At 40.1% G+C, this 21,452-nt stretch overlaps 1 protein-coding gene across 1 annotated transcript; it reads left to right on the top strand.

Annotated features, from left to right (window-relative positions):
* On the top strand, positions 6,712-11,022 carry LOC109230581 (wall-associated receptor kinase-like 20). Its single transcript, XM_019396051.1, has 3 exons — positions 6,712-7,588; positions 9,044-9,100; positions 9,899-11,022. Exons 1-3 carry the CDS (start codon positions 6,799-6,801, stop codon positions 10,960-10,962), a joined length of 1,911 nt encoding a protein of 636 aa, XP_019251596.1. The 5' UTR covers positions 6,712-6,798; the 3' UTR covers positions 10,963-11,022.

Below are 21,452 nucleotides of genomic sequence, written 5' to 3'. Positions count from 1 at the left end.
ATGAACAGAAAATGGATTAATCAAAAGATAATATGGATGTCTATATTATCCATGGCTTCTTGAATATGATCACTTTTGGGAGAATTTCTAGTTTCCTAAACTCGAGAAAATCCCAATTTGAGTATTTGTCAATGTAAAAGTTAAACTCATTGGTTATCCATCGGTTAAGTGGATAGTATGGATCTTATCCATATTTAACCTATTTATAAAAAGTTCATTATTTAACCCATTTTTAGTGAATAATATGGCTAGCTAACTATTTCATTTATCCAATATGCCACCACAAATTGTACAAATTAAATTTTTTTATTTTCTTCCATGTCACTACTTTTTAATTTCCGTTACTGCATTCAAGAAAATCGCATCTTTTCAACCAAAAAAGAATTTTATTAGCTAATTTTTCGGATTGAGTTAGATCTAAATTTCATTTTTATTATCACGATATATAAGTGCTAAGATCGGGCTCTATCATACTGAAGGCACTTAAGAATATAATATTAATAGGTAATATTAAAGAATATAATAGTACAAGGTAAAAGGCTAATAAACTATCGCCAAGCATAATGATGCCCTTGGAAAGGAAGAGAGTTTTCATTTGCAATTTCCTCCTCAAATTGAATCTATGTGATGATTATCGAGAGTAAATACAAATTAAAAAATCATTTATTTTTTTAAATAATAAAAATCATAGTATTATATTTCTAAACTGTGTGAGAAGTACATGTAGAATATATATTTTACAGTTTATGTTAAAACTTAAGAGTATAATATCAAAAGTATTGGTTTTTCTCAAATTAAGCCGTATTATGATGATAAGGGTTAGATATTGACCCCGTATATTAATAATAATAAAAGTCGTGTTAAAGATGAATTAGTTAGGAGTTAAGAACGGATTAATATAGGAGTGTAACTTTTCCCACTAGAGCATTAAAACTTGAACTAATGTATATCCCACAACTTTGACGGATCACGTTCATTCAACCGATTGAGCAAACTGGGCTACAATAAAAGAAAGAAAAGTCCCTACAAAATCCATGAAATGTACATTAAAATAAACAGAACTTGAGACTTAATTACAAGTAAAATTAGAAGGCAAGGATGCAATAGGAGCTCCTATATTGCATCTTACAGATATAAGGTGAGAATAATAACAGTTTAGGGGTCGTTTGGTAGGAGGTATTAGAAAAAAGAATGCAAGCATTAGTTCTGTGCATTATTAATACCCTGTTTGGTACATTTTTTTAACTTGAACTAATACTTGTTATTAGTTATACATCATACTTGGTATTATCCTATGTATAAGTAATGCACAGAAAATCATGACATTAGTAATACCAAGGCTATTAATGCATGCATTAGTATGGCTAAAGACAAAATTGTCCTTAAAGTCCTTTAAGGCTACAGAATATGGAGGGCATTTTTGTAAACAATTGTTTTTCTTATAAATTATGCAATGCATTATAATTTTTAATACATCACACCAAACAGTTTATAAAAAATAATGTCTGCATAACTAATGCTTGCATTACTAACCCATACATTACTAATCCCTGCATTACTAATACACCTTATTCCGCACTATTCTTATACACCCTACCAAACCAAAGGAACTTGATGAGACCCAATCCCCATGTTGCTTTTGTATGGCAAGTTGGCAAATACCATAAATGATTGGACACACTGCGAGGTGCCTTTTTCTGAAGTAAATAGAGTACGAGCACTAAGTTATATTGTTGCTGCTTTCTTTAGGGATTTTAATATTCAAGATCCAAATCTAGTTCACAAGGGGAGAGGTTGCTTGTGTTAATTAATTGGGCAATATTTGTTCCAACGGGTTTGTGATTATAAGAGAAGCAGATTGAGAACATGACGAAAATGTACAGCAGCGCATCGATCCCTGGACAATTAGGCGGTGTCAAATGGGTGGATTCGGATATTATTTGAACGTAGGCCAAAGTAAGAGGGAAGTGCATATATAATTTTGGGGCTACCATTGAAGTATTATTCACACTGTACAACAATTAAAAAATTTATTTACTTTTGGAACAACTTCAAATATATAGGTCTGAAGTTGCAAAAGTCTTGTCTGAAATCAGTATATCATGAGTTCAACCATTTTTTGCCTAAAATTTAATTATTTTTTACCTGAACTTTAGTCATTATCACCTGGAAACAAGTCTGAAGTTAGGCTTGATAATCCTTACTTCAGATATTCATGTTTGAAGTTAAGATTTGTCAAAGCCCAACTTCAGATGAACCTGGTGTTAGGATCGAAAAAAATCTAGTATCATGCGGAAGTTAGTGAAGTAAACCTTGAACGACGATAAATCAGACAACAAAAGAGAAATATACCAAAAGCAACACAAATATGTTAAATATATTTGTCTTTTCCTTCAAGAGATAAGAAAACTAAATATGATAAGAAAATCGGGACAAACGCCTACACGGGTACCGAAAGAATCAGATGAGTACATCCACAAGTGCTAGAGAAAAGATAGAGAAACATCATGCCTTCTTTTAGGATTCGACGAATATAATGAGGTTGCTCTTACAATTGACTTTCTTCTTCTTTGGTTGGTTTTATATACAAATATTTTTTGTTTAATATGTCTATGTGAACCAAAAGACTTACTCCTATAAGTTAGTGTCTGCAGCATATCTGAAGTTCTCAAAAATTCGTATCAGTTAAAAGTTCTAGAAAAAATGGATTTAGGTTAAATTGGGTAGGCCAAGTAGGTTGCCCAGTAAAGTTTTACCATAAATAAGCAGTTAAAAGTGATTATTCGGGCTAAGATAAGTAGGGTCAAGAATAACCTAAATAATGGATCAAGATCCAGCTCATACTCTAACCAAATTATAATTTCTTTGTTTATAATTATCAAATAAGACTTAATTATATATCTAACATATCAAACAATAAGTTTTTTAAGAAAATATTTTGACAAGTCTTTTTATAGATCAATTTTTGATACATATTTAGCCTAAATCTGTAACGACCCGGCCGATCGTATTAAGAATTTGCATTCCGTATAACTATTTGAAGTCTTGAATAGCATTGTATGATGCATTATGACTTGTGTGAATCATCGATTTTGGTTTTCAGGTTATTCTAAATTGATTTGGAAGAATGATTCTCAACTAGGAAGCTTTAAGTTAGAAGAGTTGACCAAGTTTGACTTTTGTGAATTTGATCACGGATCGGAGTTTTGATGGTTCCGTTAGGTCCGGGTGGTGATTTTGGACTTGGGCGTATGCCCGAATTTGCATTTGGATATTTCTAGAAGGTTTTAGCACCAATTGGCGAAAGTTAAAATTTTGAAGGTTTGGAATGTCATAAGTTTGACTAAGAGTTCACTTTGATGATATCAAATTCGGATTGCGGGAATTGGAGTAGCTTCGGTATATTATTTGGGACATGTGTGCAAAATTTGAGTCCATTCCGAATTGATTTGATATGGCTCGGCAAGAGTTTTGAAAGTTGAAAGTTCAAAAGTTCATTAAGCTTGATTTGAGGTGTGATTCGCCGTTTCGATGTTGTTATGTGTAATTTGAGGCCTTGAGTAGGTCCATGTTATATTTGGACTTGTTGGTATGTTCGGACTGGGTCCCGAAGGGCTCAGGCGTGTTTCGAATTTATTTCGGACCATTTTCTTTATATTTTCATTGCTGGTTTCTGCTGGTGTCTGGTGCCCCAATTGTTCTTCACGATCGCGATGGTGGAGGTGCAATCGCATAGAGGAAAATCTGGAGCTAGGCACTTTCTTCATCACGCTCGCGATTGGATGACCGCGTTGCGTAGCTTGGTGTTGGTTGCAGTACGCGTTCGCATAGGAGAGGTCGCGTTCGCATAGAGCTGAGCTGAGAGCTGGGGGCTGGTGATGCCTCTTCCCCCTTCGCGTGGTCAGTCCGCGTTCGCGGAGATTTGGCATCTGTAGGCATCGCGTTCGCATGAGGAGGCTCGTGAACGCATAGAGTATTTCAGGGGCAATGCATCATTCTTCTCTGCGATTGCGATTCATTGATTCGACCAGTGATTATAAGTACTCTATTTTCGGAGGTTTCGGTCATTTTAACATATTTGGAGCTATGGAGCTCGGATTGAGGCGATTTCTTAGGCCATTTTTTACCACATGGATTGGAATAAGTGTTCTGTACTCGATTTTTATTATATTTTATGAATCTATCTTCGTTGTTTGCATTTGATTGATGATTTCAAAAGAGAAATTGGGGGTTTTTTGTCTAAAATTTTATAGAGTAAATATTTTGAACATTGATTCGGAATCGGATTTGAGTGAAACTAGTATGGATGGACTCGTAATTGAATGGGTTGTCAGATTTTGTGAGTTTTGTCGGATTCCGAGGTGCGGGCCCTGGTTTGACTTTTTGGTTGACTTTGGGCTTTTGGTTAAAGATTCAACCTTTATCAATTGGGTTTGTTTCCCTTGGCATTATTTGATATTTTTGAGTTGCTTTTGTTTGCCATTTAGGTTGATACTCGCGGGATGGCGTTTCTAGAATATTATTCGACTTGCTCAATATTGGATTTGGCTCATTAGAGGTAAGTAACATATCTAAACTTAAATTTTAGGGTATTTAACCCTGGGAACTGTGTTATAAAAGGTGTATTAAGATTATGCACATGCTAGGTGACGAGCGTGTGGGCGTGCATAGGAAATCATGATTTTGGTCGACTATGACGGGACTTGTTTTGCTATTATATCTTGTTACCTCCATGTTCTCTGTACTTGTTTGATTACATTGCAATTACACACTCAGTCACATTCATTCATTTGCATATCATATCTCAGTCTCTATTATCAATTATTGTCACATAATGTTATCATTGTTTGGGCTGAGTGGCATGAGATTTGTGAGCCCGAGAGACTGGAGAGATTGATGATTGAGTGAGGCCGAGGGCCTGATTTTGGATGATGATTATGGGATCGGGCTGCACGCCGCAGCAGGCCATATTGGCTTTTATTATTATATGGGATCGGGCTGCACGCCGCAGCAGGCCATATTGGCTTTATATATATTATTATTATATGGATCAGGTTGCACGCCACAAAAGGCCTTATAGGATTTTTTATTATGGGATCGGGCTGCATGTCGCAGCAGGCCAGATTGGCTTTATATTAATGCTTGGGCAGGATCCGCCCCTTCGGAGTCTGACATACCAGCAATGAGCGCAGGTACTGAGTGCCAAGTGATTGAGTGTCGAGTGTTGAGTGCCAAGTGATTGAATGCGAGACAATGAGAGTGAGTACTCTAAGAGAGTGAGTACATGAGTTCATCAATGTGATGCATTACACTGACATGCATGCTTGGCATGTAGGCATAGAGATACATTTCCTCATGCTACACGGTATTGTGACATTCATGACTTCACATGCACGTTGTCATGTAGGCATAGAGATATACTTTCCTCATGCTATCTGAGAATGAAATATGTTCTCTGTTGTAGAAAGTTTTTGGAAAAAATCACAGTTTTATGATATACTCATACTTTGGCGATTTCGGTGAAAGATTTGGGTTTTTACTGTTATACCTGAAAAGCATGCCTATTTTTCTGTAACTGTGAACAAGCTGAGCGTCATATCTTTGAGTTATTACTTGTGCTGCTTTTATTATATCGTTACGAATTTTTCTTGGCTATTGGTGTTGGACTCTGACCGTTGTCCAAGCTCGTCACTACTTTCAACCTAAGGTTAAGTTTGTTACTTATTGAGCATATGGGGCCGGTTGTACTCATACTACACTTCTGCACCTTGCATGCAGGTTTTGGAGCTGATATTGCTGTGTATGGCGGAAGCTAGCTTTGAAGATGAACCTGCGATTCGGTTGTAGCTGCCTCTTGTTCATGGTAACTTTAGATTTATAAAAATCTGTTATGTATATTCGAACAGATGATGTAATTATTTCATACCATCTTTGTAAACTCTAAATCTTAGAAGCTCATATTTTTACTACCAGTCCTTGGTTTGTTGTATAAAAGTTCAGTTATTTCATCATTATTTTCTCTTTAAATCTCATTTGAAATTGGATTATTGTTAAATTGGCTTACTTAGCGGGTTGGGTTAGGTGCCATCACGACTAATTGCATTTTGGGTCGTGACAAAATCAAATGGACTGACTTTTGTTGTGCCCAAATTGACTCGCAATAAAAATATGTTCAACCTATATTTTGGACTAATTTTTCCACCCACACTATAATTTTCCAACTGGCAAGCCTCTCTATTTCTTTAGCCAAATCCCATCCTTCATTTCTCAACATGATATCAGATTTTGTACCTACCACTACTTACATGATACATCACAAAAGAAGAAGCTAGGGTTATCATAACTCCTTTAATGTTCATGTGAGAATAAAAGATCACCCCCACAAACACCACAATAGATCACATGCATATGAAAGTTCCAATGCTGTTTTGAAGAATATACTAACCTACAATTATGCTATTATATAATGAAACTACCATATGTTAATGATCACATTCTGATCCTCCGATCTTTCTCAGAAATAGTTGTCCCGTTTGTAGGAAACCTAGACACAAAACTACTTCAAGTTGACGATTTTCAGACCTATGTTATAAAACAAATTAGTGTACTATTTACGTATGTCGGCCGTTTTGTTTTCGAGACATTGATATTCATAAACATACTCCTATTCCCCACTTGTTAAGTAGTATACGAGGTTAAATCTTGCCAGCTTCTATCATGTCTAAATAACTCCCCAATAAAAAGTCTATAAAATCACCAAGAATTTTTACTCACATAATTCCTTCATTTTGCTCTTCAATGGAGAAAACATCATTTCTTATCATCACATTTTTTGTTATGATAATAAATACAGTACTCTCCTACAAAGGTACAATGCCCGGACTTATTTGTGGAAATTGTGGCAAAACTCCAGTGCCTTACCCGTTAAGTACGGGGCCTAATTGTGGCGATCAATCGTACAAAGTCCGGTGCAGTGCAGGGACACTATGGTTCGATACTAAGGGAAATTCATCGTACGTTATTTCATCCATTAGTCCACAAATCCAGAAAATGGTTGTTAAAACACCAACTCTATATCCCAACACATGTTTATCGTCCGATTTTTATTCTGAGGGTATCCAACTTGATCCAAATCTTCCTTTTAACATCACGGGGAGTAACACAATCTTGTTGCTAAATTGCACGGACAACATGTTGCATTTGCAAGCACCCATAAATTGTTCTTCTACGTGTATTTGTCACCCTTATGTTAATAAAATTCAAGAATGGGCTGCATGTAGACGTCAAAGTTTGTGTTGTATTTTTAGGACAGGAGGGTCACAAAATGAGTATATGATTAGGTTAAATTCTAATGGGTGCATGGCTTATCAAAGTTTTGTAGGGTTGGATACTTCTTTGCCAATTGAAAAATGGCCACAGCCTGGGCTGGAATTAATGTGGCAAATTCCAGATCCACCTGCTTGTAAAAATGAAGTGGATTGTAATGTCTTGCCATTTTCCAAGTGTTTAGGGGATCCTAAAAATCCTGGAAAAAAGAGGTGTGTTTGCAAGTCTGGCCGCTATTGGGATGCACAGGGATATTGTCAAAGTAAGTAACTCGTACTTTGCATTTTCATTTTATGTGATCTATTTGTCTGGATACGAAATTTAAAAAAAATAAATTTTGTGAATGTGTTGTCTTAAATATGCCTTTGCAATTGTGTGATTACAGAAGCATGTCATTAACGGAAAAAAAAAAATTAAAGTGCAAATTATTTTCAAATCTAAAAATGTATTATTATTGTCTGAACTGTTTAAAAAGAAAATAGTGTTGTATAAGATAAACTAGCGAGTATCGATCTCTGTATTATTTTCTAGCAGCTTAGTTCTTAAAGAATGATGAACAACATCGTGGGGGCTTTCCATAGCTAATAAGATCATTTCAGGTTGACACGTAATTAAAAAGCGTTAATCAGGTGTATCTCTTAGAGTATTTTTTTCTTTCTTTTTAAGACAAGAAAATATAGAAAAGGTACTATACTAAAAGCAAAAAACTTAGGCCAAAAGAATAATTCTTTGTGCATTTCTTTCTTTCTCTTCCCTTTTTCTCCCTCCTTTTATATTGCTAATGAAATCTCCAAGGTTCAACTACATGAAATGAATTCAATTTTTCATTTGTCAAATTGTTTGCCAACTTATAAAGGTTGAATAATTTGTTCATACCAATGCATTGCTCACTACGAGTGGCCTCTTGCACGAGATCAGAGAAAAAGAATTATGGAAATTCCTGGAAGAGAGAAATATATGGAAAAAAATAAACTTGGGGATCATATGGCCATAGAAAATGGAATTTTTTTAGATTTACTCCAACATTGCTGATTTCAATGTGTATTCCTACATCCTAATTTATCTAGACACACCAATGTATATATTTAAAACAAAAAAAGGGTTAAATACCTTCTATTATAGGTTCAATGCAGGGTCAGAGCTAGCCCTTCACTTATGGGTTCGGCCGAATTGAGTAGCTGTTGTTCATACTTTGTATTTGTCTTGTGAAATTCATGGAGTATATATAAATTATTAATTTAGAACCCAATAACTTAAAAGATCTAGAACCACGAACCTATAAACTTCAAATCCTGACTCCGCCTCTGGTTCAATGTAGAAATGTATATATTTTTTAATCTTTCATGATCAAAAACCAAGTTTGAGGATCAATTCAAGACTTAAGTTTTCTATTTTTTGTTCCATATATTCTGGAGCATACAACCCATAACTTTGCTACCTAGAGAAGTACATAACGTAGATTGAAATTAGCATTGAAACCTTCGAAACAAAACAAACTTCTCAACTGGACCACATAGTTTTACCAATATATTCTTTGGATTTCAAAAAAGAAAGAAAATAACTAGTAGTTGTTCATTTGCTTCTGGCCGGACCATCGGCTATCGTTTAGGGATTTGAAATAGATACTGTTAATTAATTTAACGCTTAATTAATTAGCTTCATACTCCTAAGAGTTTATCTTGCATTAGCTAATTGCTCTGTTTCTTAATTTGTGCAGAGTGTCGACATGGCACTGCCTGTAAAATTCAAAGGAACAAAGCGCCCCTTATCGCAGGTTTATTTCTTTTACTCCACCAACTTACCCAATTATTTAGCTAATTCAGCACATATTCTGGTCGTACTATACATTATTTAATTAACTAACGATATAAAATAACTTTTATACTATCTGGTCATCTAAAAGATACTTAATTAGTAACAAGAAAAATAAAACAGGTTTCCTACTACAAATGGCTTACGCTGGAAATTTTGTATGCGGTGTCATCATTTAAAAAAGTGGACAAATGAATAAATTACTATAACGATGAGGGTTTAATTTTTATATTTCATCCCATATTTTTATTTTTCTTATTAAGTAAGTAACATATATATTTAGTAACAAAATAAAAAATAAAAATTGACAATCCGGTGCTACGTACGTGACACTACTTGGGGCAAGATGCCTACACCCGTGCCACAACAGAATAACATACACCCTTGCCAGGGGCGGGTTTAGAGGCATGTATATGGGGCACGTGAACCCATAGTTTTTCCGCCAAACTAGGTACTTTATTATCTACTGGCACTCATGCTCCAAAGATACTAAATGGTGCACTTAGTTGAATGCTGAGTTATTTACCTAGAGGAGCAGAGATCAAATCTCACTTAATACTTTTTTTCTCCTTTCTTTAGTGGTGCACCCATGTTATAAAAACCCTAGATCCGCCTCTGACCCCTACCACAATAGAATAACATACATTATAGCGTAAAATTCATTAAATTAATTACTATTTGTGCATATATAAGTTTTAATCATTCTAGTTCAACGCTTCCTAGCTAACATGTTAACTCTACATTTTGGTTTCAATTTCAGTTGCTGTTGTCTCAGTGTTTCTCATGCTCTTAGGTGGATTTCTAGTCCACAGACGTTACCTCATAAAAAGAAGAACGATAAGGTTGCTAGTTAAGGAAAGAGAAGAAATATTAAGTGCCAATACAAGTGGAAAATCAGCTAAAGTTTTCTCAGGCAAAGAAATCAAAAAATCAACCAACTATTTCGACAAGGAAAATCTTCTTGGCTCTGGTGGATTTGGTGAAGTTTTCAAAGGAACTTTAGAGGATGGAACTATAGTTGCAGTTAAACGTGCAAAACCTGGAAATGCAAAAGGCACATTACAAGTCCTTAACGAGGTTCGAATTCTATGTCAAGTTAACCATCGTGGTCTTGTAAGATTACTAGGTTGTTGTGTCGAGCTTGAGTTGCCTCTTTTAATTTACGAGTACATACCCAATGGGACACTTTTCGAGCACCTCCATGGGTTCCGTCTTCGTGAGTGGGCCCCACTTAGTTGGTTAAGGCGTCTCGTGATTGGTCACCAGACTGCCGATGGACTCGCATATCTTCACTCGTCAGCTGTGCCACCAATTTATCATCGTGATGTCAAGTCAAGTAACATTTTACTAGACAATAAGCTTGATGCTAAGGTTTCTGATTTTGGACTTTCAAGATTAGTCGAGTTAAGTGAAAGTGATAATACTCATATTAACACGACCGCTCAAGGCACATTGGGATATCTTGATCCGGAATATTATTTGAACCTTCAGTTGACAGATAGGAGCGATGTTTATAGCTTTGGAGTCGTGTTGCTTGAACTTTTGACATCTAAAAAGGCGATCGATTTTAACAGGGATGAAGAAGATGTGAATTTGGTAGTGTACATGAAAAGGATAATGGATCAAGAGAAATTAATGGATGTGATTGATCCTTTTATTAAAGAAGGGGCAAGTAAAGTGGAAATGGAGACAATTAAAGCTGTAGGAAATTTAGCTACAGCTTGCTTAGATGATCGAAGGCAAAATAGGCCATCAATGAAAGAAGTAGCAGAAGAGCTTGAGTATGTTATTGGTATTGTTACTGGCCAGGCTTCTAAAAGTTAGATTAATGTAATATTGGTATAATTAATAGAGCATTGTCTCATCTTTGATTTTGTTCCAAAATGACTTAGTAAATTAGATGCCTTAATTTTTTGTTTGTTTTGTTACATTTTGGCCCATGGACGTTATTAGCACGACGCTCTAACCAGCTGAGCTAATAGGCTGTTATGTTCAAATGACTCAACAACCTTTTAATATTATAAAGAAGGCCACTCATCACTCACTATGCCCAAAACAAATTTCTTTGGAAATAAAAAGAAAAGCTTTATCTGAAATTAAAGTCCATACATTAGAGTTTTGGTGATCGCGATCTATTTGGTTATTGTTTGACTCAAAAAATACAAGAATCTCTTTGAACAAATCAATCAAAAGAAGAAGAGATAAATCTTAGCCAGATGAAATCATTTCCGGATCGAATTATTTAAACGAAATCGATAAGGCTATCAGACGAAAAATGCATGATGAATCTTCTTATTATTCAATATAGTTTTCCTTATCGATTGATGAGAAAACAGGTTTACAGATATTCTTTTCTTCTTCCTTTTTTCTATTTTTCCTGGAGATATCCGGAGAGAGATTCCCCTTGTTGAGGACTTTTCTTGACTATATATAGTTGAAGTCGTTTTACTCATTGCTTGACTAGACGCTTTTTCGTTGCTGACGTATCCTAGTCGTGATCATAGGCGCCGCCTTTCCCGATTGGTCGGGTGTCTTTGGAGGAGAAATGGAGTGGGCTCTGTCGATCTTTACCGCTTGGTTATCGGAGCGAGGTGCCAGGCCATTTGGTCGTGACGGTCAAATTTTAACCAATACAGTTAGTCCCTCCGTTTGTCGGGGTCGTCCCATGTCGGACTCGGCAGACGGATCATGTTCATTACGGAGTCGAGGGAAATCTGACTCACAATCCTTTATTCCTTAACCACATTTTGTGGGCTAAAGGAGGAATAGAAGCGTTTCTTCAATCCTCGTGGACCATTACGACTGTTTCGAAATCGAGACGTCGGATGGAGCTGAAGCGTCGGTTCATGGTTACCACCATTATGACACACGTTTCTGGGGGGTTGAAACGTTTCGTTCCCTATCAGGTCAAAAATGTCGATTCTTGGGTTTCGTGCTCGGGGAATTTATGTCTTTTATAAATAGAGGAGACTTGTCATTTGGTGGATTCATTTCATCTTTCACTTGAGAGAATTCTTCAGACATAGCTTCTACTGATATTTCGAACTTCTGCTTATCTTCTTGCTCGTCGGAATTTTTTACTTCCTCTTCTTATCTTCTTTTCACTCCCTTTGGAGCGCTCTTTGCTAGAAAAATGACCGGTGATTCTCATCAAGACAACCTTCCCGCCGTTAATCTGGTGCCATAGAATTTCGTTCAGGTCGCCGGAGAGATGGATACGGTGGAGGATGAGGGAGTTCCTTCGGTGATAGAGATCTTGCCTCGCCCGGAGAGGGAGGTGATCGACTTTAGCACCGGCGGTGGAGCGGAGCCGAAACCTGTTCGTTCCGTCGTAAGGGAGATGGGGATTGCAGAACTGAAAGAAAGGTGGGGAATCCCCGATTATGTTGATATGCGGATTTTCAAGGGGGACGGCATAGTTCAATTCGATCGTCCCGGGTACTACGTGTTCTACGCCTACCCTTTCATTGTAGGGTACACCCTCCCTCTTCCCATGTTGGTGGTAGATTTTCGTCGTTTCTACGAAATGTGCCCCGCACAGCTTTCACCTTATTTGTACAAGTTGTTTCTTATGCTGCTCAAGTATGCCGAGCTCGCCGGTCGTGAGGTCACCTTGAACCACATGCTCAGTATTTTTGCTCCTCAATTGATTCGTGGTTTGATGATTCATATACGTCCTCGGGGGTCGAGGGATCTGGTGGTCAAGATGGACGACCGGACCAATCGTCTTTTCTACGAGAACTTCTTCTACGTGTGGACCGAGCACATTGTGGCGGATCCAACGGGGTTCCCCGAGAAATAGAACTTCGCACGTAAGTTTGCTTTTTTAGTGAAATGTTCGACCGTTTTCTACGAGTACTAAACTGTCTTGTCTTTGCAGCTGAGAGATTGCCTCCGCCGCCTATCGAAGGGATTCGTGAATGGGTAGAGGCCATTCTCCACCATACAGCGGGAATTCGCACATGGTCGACCTTCCACAAGAGGTTTGGACGCAGGCCCCTTACGTGAGACGACGCTTTCATCTACTGTCCTCTCTTCTTTTTTCTTTTTGTTTAGTTTCTAATGCGTCGTGCATCGTTGCCAGGGAGGGTGCGGAGAGCAAGGCCCCCTCAATTAGCTTTTCGCCAACCGGCCGCATCCGCTTGCCCTATCTCAGTATCCACTGCACGACCATCCTCGAGGGCTGCCTCAGTTGAATCTGCGGCCCTGGTTACTCCGGCGAGGACCGCTTCCCGGGATGAGGTCCCGACCAATGCCGTTCGCCCAACGGATGAGTCACCGTCTACTGGAGAGGAAGAGGTACCATCGAAGAGACGGATAGTAGAATTTGAGACGGCGCCCCCGACAGTGATCCGTCTGGACGACTCTCCCCAACGGGATCCGGAGATGGTATTATGGCGGCTCCTCCTATAGGGGCGGAACAATCCGTTGGGGTTGTTGGTGATGGTGATCATCATATGGAAACTTCTGTTATCGTTTTGGCTCAATCGGAAGTCCCTATCGCTGTTGATGATCAACATATTGTTATGGTAGAGAACCAGACTTCGGCAGCCGCTGTTATGACTTCAGACGTGCCCTCATCTTCTGCGGCTGGTCAAGCCTCCTCTTCCGTGGTAGAGAGGGGAAAAGGCGTGGTGATTGATGATTACGAGTCGGAGTCGGACCTGGACCCCGTGATGTCAGAATGTTCGGGGAGGGTCTTACTCGTTCGGTGGTTAGTGCGGGAGGCTCAGCCCATATTCTTCAGATCCCTTCTGGCGTGAATCTCTTGGCGAAGGGGGAAGAGTTGGTGCCGCAATTCAGCCTGTTATGCTCTGAGGCCGAGAACGAGTCCCTTCGGGATGTTCCTGATGCTGAGTTGAGGGACGAAGTGGCCGTCTTGGGCCTAAGGGTACGTTACATTTTGTTTTTGCTTTATGCTTTCGCCCTTTCCGAAAATATCTATTCAACTCCGTCTTTTCATTTTCCAGATGTACATGGTGGAAGTGGAAAGCATTCACAGGGCCAACATCTAGGCGAGGATCTTTTTGAAGATGTTGGAAAAATACCGTCGTTACCATGGCAGGTGCCGTGAGATGCATGAGCAACTGAGAACGGACCTACGCAATCGGGCTCTTGGTTAGGAGTTGGAGAAAAGGGATCAGGAACTGATACAGACCATCCGCAGCAAGAGCGAACTCGAGGAGCAGCTTTGCATTAAGGATAAGGAGCTCGAGTTGGGTAAGGGGATTGCCGCGGAGTGCGAGCACCTGCAGGGTAAGTTGAGGTCGATGCAGTCAGAGATGGACCAGAACTTGGTCAGGGTCGAGATGATGAGCGCGGAATGGATGAGAAAATAGGCCGCAATGGAGAGCAAAGTCGTTGAATTGGAAAATATTGAGAGGGCCCGGTTCGAGGCTTTGGCGAGGGCGGCGGCCCTGGAGTAAACTATCCGCGTACTCCAGTCCGAACAGGAATCAGAGCGGGCAACGACTACTCTCAGGGAGGCGAGGCTTGAGGAGCGCATAGGCGTGATTGATCAGGAGGCCTCAGTTTTGGGAGACCGGGTCGCGGCCCTGGAGGCAGAAAATGAGCGGTTACGGGCTCAGATCGAGTCGTCTTCCTCAGTCGTTCCTCGCCAAACGCACGAGCTCTGGGTTTATGCCGAAGCTCAGCGGGACATTTTTAAGAGTTTGTGGGAGGCAGGCACCGTGGCTGAGGCGGCTTATGAAGAAGCGCGAGCGAAGGCTCGAGAGGCTCGTGTCAACTGTGGGTATGATGCGGCGATGCCTGAAGCTGATGGAGTTGCCGATGACGGCGATGGAGATTCTCTTGGGGATGGCAATTATGGTGGTGATGGTGATGGCGGTGATGACGCCGAATGACGGATGTGGTTCTCTGCATTTTTTTTATATTTTATTTTCATTTGTTGACTGTTTTTCGTTTGTTCGCTTTTTTTTTCTCTTTTTTCGGATTGGCCTGGGCCGTATGTAAGCGGTGGTAGCCCGCATTTATGACTTTTTATAAAATAAGAGTACTTTTCTCCTCTGTTGGCCTTGTACTTTACTTTCTGTTTCGCCTGTTCGCGATTTTACTGTGAGACAGAGGCTCGCCTGATGAGTCTCGGTTTTCCTGTTCTTTCAGTGGTTGTTGACTTTTAGGGGTGTTATTTCGACTTTATCGAAATGTCGACCCGTCGTTAATCGATCGAGGTCGAAATCTCCTTTTTATTTGGCGAAGGCCCTTAGCCTTAAAGGGTGTTATTTCGAACTTATCGAAATAGCAGCCCGTCGTCGTTCGATCGAGGTTGAACTCTTCTTTTTACTTGGAGAAGGCCCTTAGCCTCAAAGGGTGTTATTTTGAACTTATCGAAATGGCAGCCCGTCGTCGTTCGATCGAGGTCTAACTCTTCTTTTTATTTGGCGAAGGCCCTTAGCCTTAAAGGGTGTTATTTTGAACTTATCGAAATAGCAGCCCGTCGTCGTTCGATCGAGGTCGAACTCTTCTTTTTATGTGGCGAAGGCCCTTAGCCTTAATGGGTGTTATTTTGAACTCATCGAAATAGCAGCCCGTCGTCATTCAATCGAGGTCGAACTCTTCTTTTTATTTGGCGAAGGCCCGTAGCCTTAAAGGGTGTTATTTCAAACTTATCGAAATAGCAGCATGTCGTCGTTCGATCGTGGTCGAACTCTTCTTTTTATTTGGCGAAGGCCCTTAGCCTCAAAGGGTGTTATTTCGAACTTATCAAAATAGCATCCCGTCGTCGTTCGATCGAGATCGAACTCTTCTTTTGATTTGGCGAAGGCCCTTAGCCTTAAAGGGTGTTATTTCGAACTTATCGAAATAGCAGCTCGTCGTCGTTCGATCGAGGTCGAACTCTTCTTTTCATTTGGCGATGGCCCTTAGCCTCAAAGGGTGTTATTTCGAACTTATCAAAATAGCAGCCCGTCGTCGTTCGATCGAGGTCGAACTCTTCTTTTTATTTGGCGAAGGCCCTTAGCCTTAAAGGGTGTTATTTCGAACTTACCGAAATAGCAGCCCGTCGTCGTTCGATCAAGGTCGAACTCTTCTTTTCATTTGGCGAAGGCCCTTAGCCTTGAAGGGTGTTATTTCGAACTTATCGAAATAGTAGCCCGTCGTCGTTCCAGTTCCTGGAAAGTTGGGCATCTTTCGTGGGAGTTCCAGTCTGTTTTGTATCGCTTGCGCCGGATGATGCAATGCTGGTGAATACGAGGTGTTAATGCTTTGTTTTCAGGTACGTGCAGTGTACGCCTTATAGTTTTCTTGTCTGACTCCTACCGTCCACCTCTGAGATGTTGCCGGCAGGAGGTATTTCAGCTGTGTTGAAGCCATTTTTTCCCTTAAATCGAGATTTTCCTGTGTACGTTCATCTGCGCGGGGCTTATGTGCTTGCCTGGACAAAGAGTGGGAGGTGAGGATGAGATGTTCTTCGCTCCCGCCCGGTGGTCCGGTGGGATAATGCAGGTCGGTAGCATCGTTTGTTTTGTTTAGTATATCGATGGTTGATGGGGCGAAGATTTCCGAGCCCGGCTATCTTGCTTGGCTCTTCTTCCTTCCCTGCACTGCTCTCGTGTCTCACGTGGGTTGGGTTTTTCCTCCGCGCTCCTTTTGATGAGTGATTGTATTTCTTGGTTTCGATCTGGGAGAAACTAGGAAATTCTCACTAAGAAATCCCCACAGACGGCGCCAAATCGTTTGACTCAAAAGATATAAAAACTTTTTTGAACAAATCAATCAAAAGATGAAGGGGTAAATCTTAGCCAAATATAATTAATTCTAGATTGAAACGTTAATGACAACAATTGCGTATGAGACGAACAAGGCATGATAGATCTTTTTATGATTGAAGACTGTCTTTCTCATTAATTGATGAGAAAGTAGATTTACATGTATTCTTTGGGGTCCTTCCACCATCTTCTAAGATACAAGGAAGGAGCTTTTGGTTCTCTTTTTCTCGGAGAATGGAGAAGCCCCCGAATTGAGAGCTTTTCTTGACTATATATAGTCGAGGTCACTTTACCCGTTGCTTGACTTGACGCTTTCTCGTCACTGATGTATTCTAGTTGTGACTTTAGATGTTGCCTTTTCCGATTTGTCGGGTGTCTCAGAGGAGAAATGGAGTGGGCTCTGTTGATTTTCACAGCCTAGTTACTGATAAGCTAGGATTTTACCAAAATTATACCCCTTATGTGCTATTGCTTTTGTCACAATTCGCCACAAAATAGTCCCAAAAGGCTTACAAGTTGCGCTTGATTGCAGGTTTGAGCGACAAGATGACACATGTCAAAGATCGGCTCAAAACGGAGTGAAACCTGCCAAGTGTCAAGAACAAGTGAAGTGGGGAACAGGAAAACCTAGCGCGGAACGCACTGATTTGCCACGCGGCCGCGCTAGGAGATTCAGAGGGGTAAATTTTGAGGTGCAAGCCACGCGGCCGCGCTCCATTTTTTCGCGGTCCGCGCAAAGGAAGTTCAGATAAGGCTTAAATCCCACGCGGCCGCGCTACATATCAGTGAGGTCCGCGTGAAGGAGATTCAGAGACATGGAATTTTGGCCAAGTCAAGCCATGCGGCCGCGCCCCATTTCTGTGCGGTCCGTGCCAACCCTCCGCCGCGGCCGCGCTACATTTGTGCGCGGTCCGCGGCCCCCAACTTCAGAGAAGTTTTTAGAGTTCAATGTGCCTAACGCGGCCGCGCGACCTTTTTGCACGGTCCACGCTGACCCCGCAGGGGTATTTTTATCCAGAATTTCCAGCTTGGTATAAATAGATCTTTTTACCATTTTTAGTTCAAGTTTTAGATTCTGAACAAGAGTTGCGCTCGTGAGAACTATTGTGTAGCCTATTTTGGCAATTTTCCTATTCAATATCATAGTTTTTAATTAGTAATCAATCATTATGTTATTTTCTTCATCTATTTCTACTGTTTCTTCTTTAATTATGTCTAGCTAAACCCATTAGCTAGGGTTGTGGCTCAACCCTAGTGTGGGTAGTTAATGGGTGTTGCATTCTAGGGTGAGATTGAGATTGGGTATTTGTTATTTGGGTTGATTTTGTGTTTCAATCTAGAATTTGTGGTTGGAAACATGAATTCAAGCTTAGTGGGTCTAACTCTTCTTGAGAAAGAGAGTCATATGACCCTAAAAGTTAACCCAACAAGGAATTGGGATGGACCCATGAGAATGGTAGTCCCAATTAACGGGTTAAACCTCGAAAGAGTAACTACCCTACTTGAGCCCTAGTTTCCCGGTCTAATTGGCCTACCTAATTGGTCTCGAGAGAGTCAATTAGGCAAAATCGTTCTTTCTACCGAGAGGTGTGAGAATGAGTGCAATTGTGCAACGGCTATAGCAATAAACCCAGATTTATCAATCTCCCCTTAGTAGCTTCTACCCGTTAGCTAGCCACCTAGGTAGTGTCACGACCCTAGTGCCTTTTTCCTATATTAAGCACAACTTAGCAATATTTCCTTAGCATAATTTAGCTTTAATCCTTACATTACAATAGTAGTTTTAAATATAAAAACCCCCAAAAATGTTAGGAGTGCAATTAGAAGTACAAACGCAATTCTAAGCTAAACAGGCAATATAACTCCATTCCAAGCTCCCTGTGGAAATTCGACCCCGATCCNGCAGCCCGTCGTCGTTCGATCGAGGTCGACCTCTTCTTTTTACTTGGCGAAGGCCCTTAGCCTTAAAGGGTGTTATTTCGAACTTATCGAAATAGCAGCCCGTCGTCGTTGGATCGAGGTGGAACTCTTCTTTTTATGTGGCGAAGGCCCTTAGCCTTAAAGGGTGTTATTTCGAACTTATCAAAATAGCAGCCCGTCGTCGTTCGATTGAGGTCGAACTCTCCTTTTATTGTGGCGAAGGACCTTAGCCTCAAAGGGTGTTATTTCGAACTTATCGAAATAGCAGCCCGTCGTCATTCCGGCTCCCGAGGAGCTAGGCATTGTTCATGGGAGTCCCAGTCCATTTTGTATTGCTTGCGCCAGATGATGCAAAGCTGGTGAATACGAGGTGTTAATGCTTTGTTTCCAGGTGCGTGTAGTGTATGCCTTATCATTTTCTTGTTTGGCTTCTGTCGTCCGCCTTAGAGAGGTTGCCGGCAGGGGGCATTTCGGTTGTGTCAAATTTATTTTTGCCGGGGCATTTCGGTTGTGTCGAAGTTATTTTTGCCCTTCAATTGAGACTTTCTTGTGTGCATTTGTCTGCGCAAGGCTTATGTGCTTGCATGGACAGAGTGGGAGGTGAGGATGGGACATTCTTTGTTCCCGTCTGGTGGTCCGTTGGGAGAATACAGGTCGGTGACATCGCTTGTTTTGTTTAGTATATCGATAGCTGATGGGGCGAAGATTTCTGAGTCCGGCTATCTTGTTTGGCTCTTCTTCCTTCCCTATGCTGCTCTCGTGTTTCGTGCGGGTTGGGTTTTCCCTTCGCGCTCTTTTTGAGGAATGATCGTATTTTTTGTTTCGATCTGGGAAAGACTAGGAAAATCTTCACTAAGAAATCCCCACAGACGGCGCCAAATTGTTTGACTCAAAAGATACAAGAATCTCTTTGAACAAATCAATCAAAAGAAGAAGGGGTAAATCTTAGCCAGATGAAATCATTTCCGGATCGAAATATTTAAACAAAATCGATAAGGCTATCAGACGAAAAATGCATGATGAATCTTCTTATTATTCAATATAGTTTTCCTCATCGATTGATGAGAAAACAGGTTTACAGATATTCTTTTCTTCTTCCTTTTTTCTATTTTTCCTGGAGATATCCGGAGAGAGATTCCCCTTGTTGAGGACTCTTCTTGACTATATATAGTTGAAGTCATTTTACTTATTGCTTGACTAGACGCTTTTTCGTTGCTGACGCATCCTAGTCGTGGTCATAGGCGCCGCCTTTCCCGATTGGTCGGGTTTCTTTGGAGGAGAAATGGAGTGGGCTCTGTCGATCTTTGCCGCTTGGTTATCGGAGCGAGGTGCCAGGCCGTTTGGTCGTGACGGTCAGATTTTGACCAATACAGTTATCATCCCGAATTAGAACCTAGGTGGCAGAAACAAAAAAACCAGAATTACTTGTTTATTTGTGTTTACTTTTAATTAAAATTATTTCTTATTTGATAATAATCAGTCCAAAAGCTTAATCTCTATGAAAAAAGGACGATAACTTTCCTATGTACCAACAAGAAGAAGAAGAAGGCGAACAAAGTAATAAGAAATTAACAACATCAAATCCTTAACTAACTTTTCTTTGTTGAAACAATTAGTAAGATTGACAGTTGCGGACGCACGTGGTGGCAAGTGAGTTCAACTGAACCTGTTTTATCAAAAAATAATACTGTGTATATGTATAAATTACAATTAAAGCTGCGTAAATTTTCTATAATTATTTTATTTGAATTCACTTGACAACTACTATTTTACGACTAAAGTTATGTACTTTTAAGATTAAAACTGCTTGCACAAAATCCTGAATCCGCCACTGAAGATTGATACGCAACAATGAGACAATGAACTGTTTGCATTGAAACATGGATAAACTGTGAGTTAACTACTACATCAAAATATTGATAATTTGAAAGTTCTACCGGTTATTTTACAACACATATCCACTTTAGATATTCAGTCTAATAATTGTTTTGATATTTTTCGCTAATTTTAGCGGTAAATTCTTGTCTTTATTTTTTTTCTTGGAGGATTGGTGGTGAAGGAAATTAGTTTTCAGAATAGCCTAAATGACACTTATACTTGTGCCACTTTGTCATGCCTGTCCCCAAACTTACCATTTTGCCAATTGAACACTTACACTCGTTCAAACCGTGTATAATAAACGCTTATGACAGGAGGCTGTTGTACGTGTAATACAATCTTCTACACGTAGGATGCCACGTCATTACTAGTGCCACATAGGAAAATAAACTATTGACTTTATCTTTATTTTTTTCCTTACTCCACTATCTCTTCCCCTTACTACCAACAACTCCACTGCCATCGCCAGAAAATTCCTCCGGTCACCGAAGAACACCATTAAAAATATTGTAGTGTTCATTCAATTCTAAGAGCCTTGTAGTGTTTTAATGAACTAACTTTGTTGCTGGTGACATATACGCACAAAAAAAAAAACAGGAAAAAAGAAAAAGCAAGATATATGTTTACAGTTGTTAGTCTCTTCAGGGGGAGGGGTGCTGATTGGGGGGGGGGGGGTAGGGGTAGGCAAGGGGAAGGGGGAAATGGGAGATAGGTTTTGGGGAAGAATGGAAGGGGGTGCTGGTTGGGGAGAGGGGGAGGGGGCAGGCGACGGGAAGGGGGAAATAGGAG

Source organism: Nicotiana attenuata, chromosome 7, assembly GCF_001879085.1.
Source record: "Nicotiana attenuata strain UT chromosome 7, NIATTr2, whole genome shotgun sequence".
NCBI classification, from domain to species: domain Eukaryota; kingdom Viridiplantae; phylum Streptophyta; class Magnoliopsida; order Solanales; family Solanaceae; genus Nicotiana; species Nicotiana attenuata.
Note: the sequence above shows the minus strand (reverse complement) of the source record. Positions and strands in the feature narration are given on the sequence as shown.

Excerpts from the sequence above, each read along its gene's own strand:
- LOC109230581 (XM_019396051.1), top strand. The coding sequence starts at position 6,799 with ATGGAGAAAACATCATTTCTTATCATCACATTTTTTGTTATGATAATA. Across the intron at positions 7,589-9,043 it reads TGCACAGGGATATTGTCAAA|AGTGTCGACATGGCACTGCC; the intron begins GTAAGTAACTCG and ends TAATTTGTGCAG. Across the intron at positions 9,101-9,898 it reads CAAAGCGCCCCTTATCGCAG|TTGCTGTTGTCTCAGTGTTT; the intron begins GTTTATTTCTTT and ends TTTCAATTTCAG.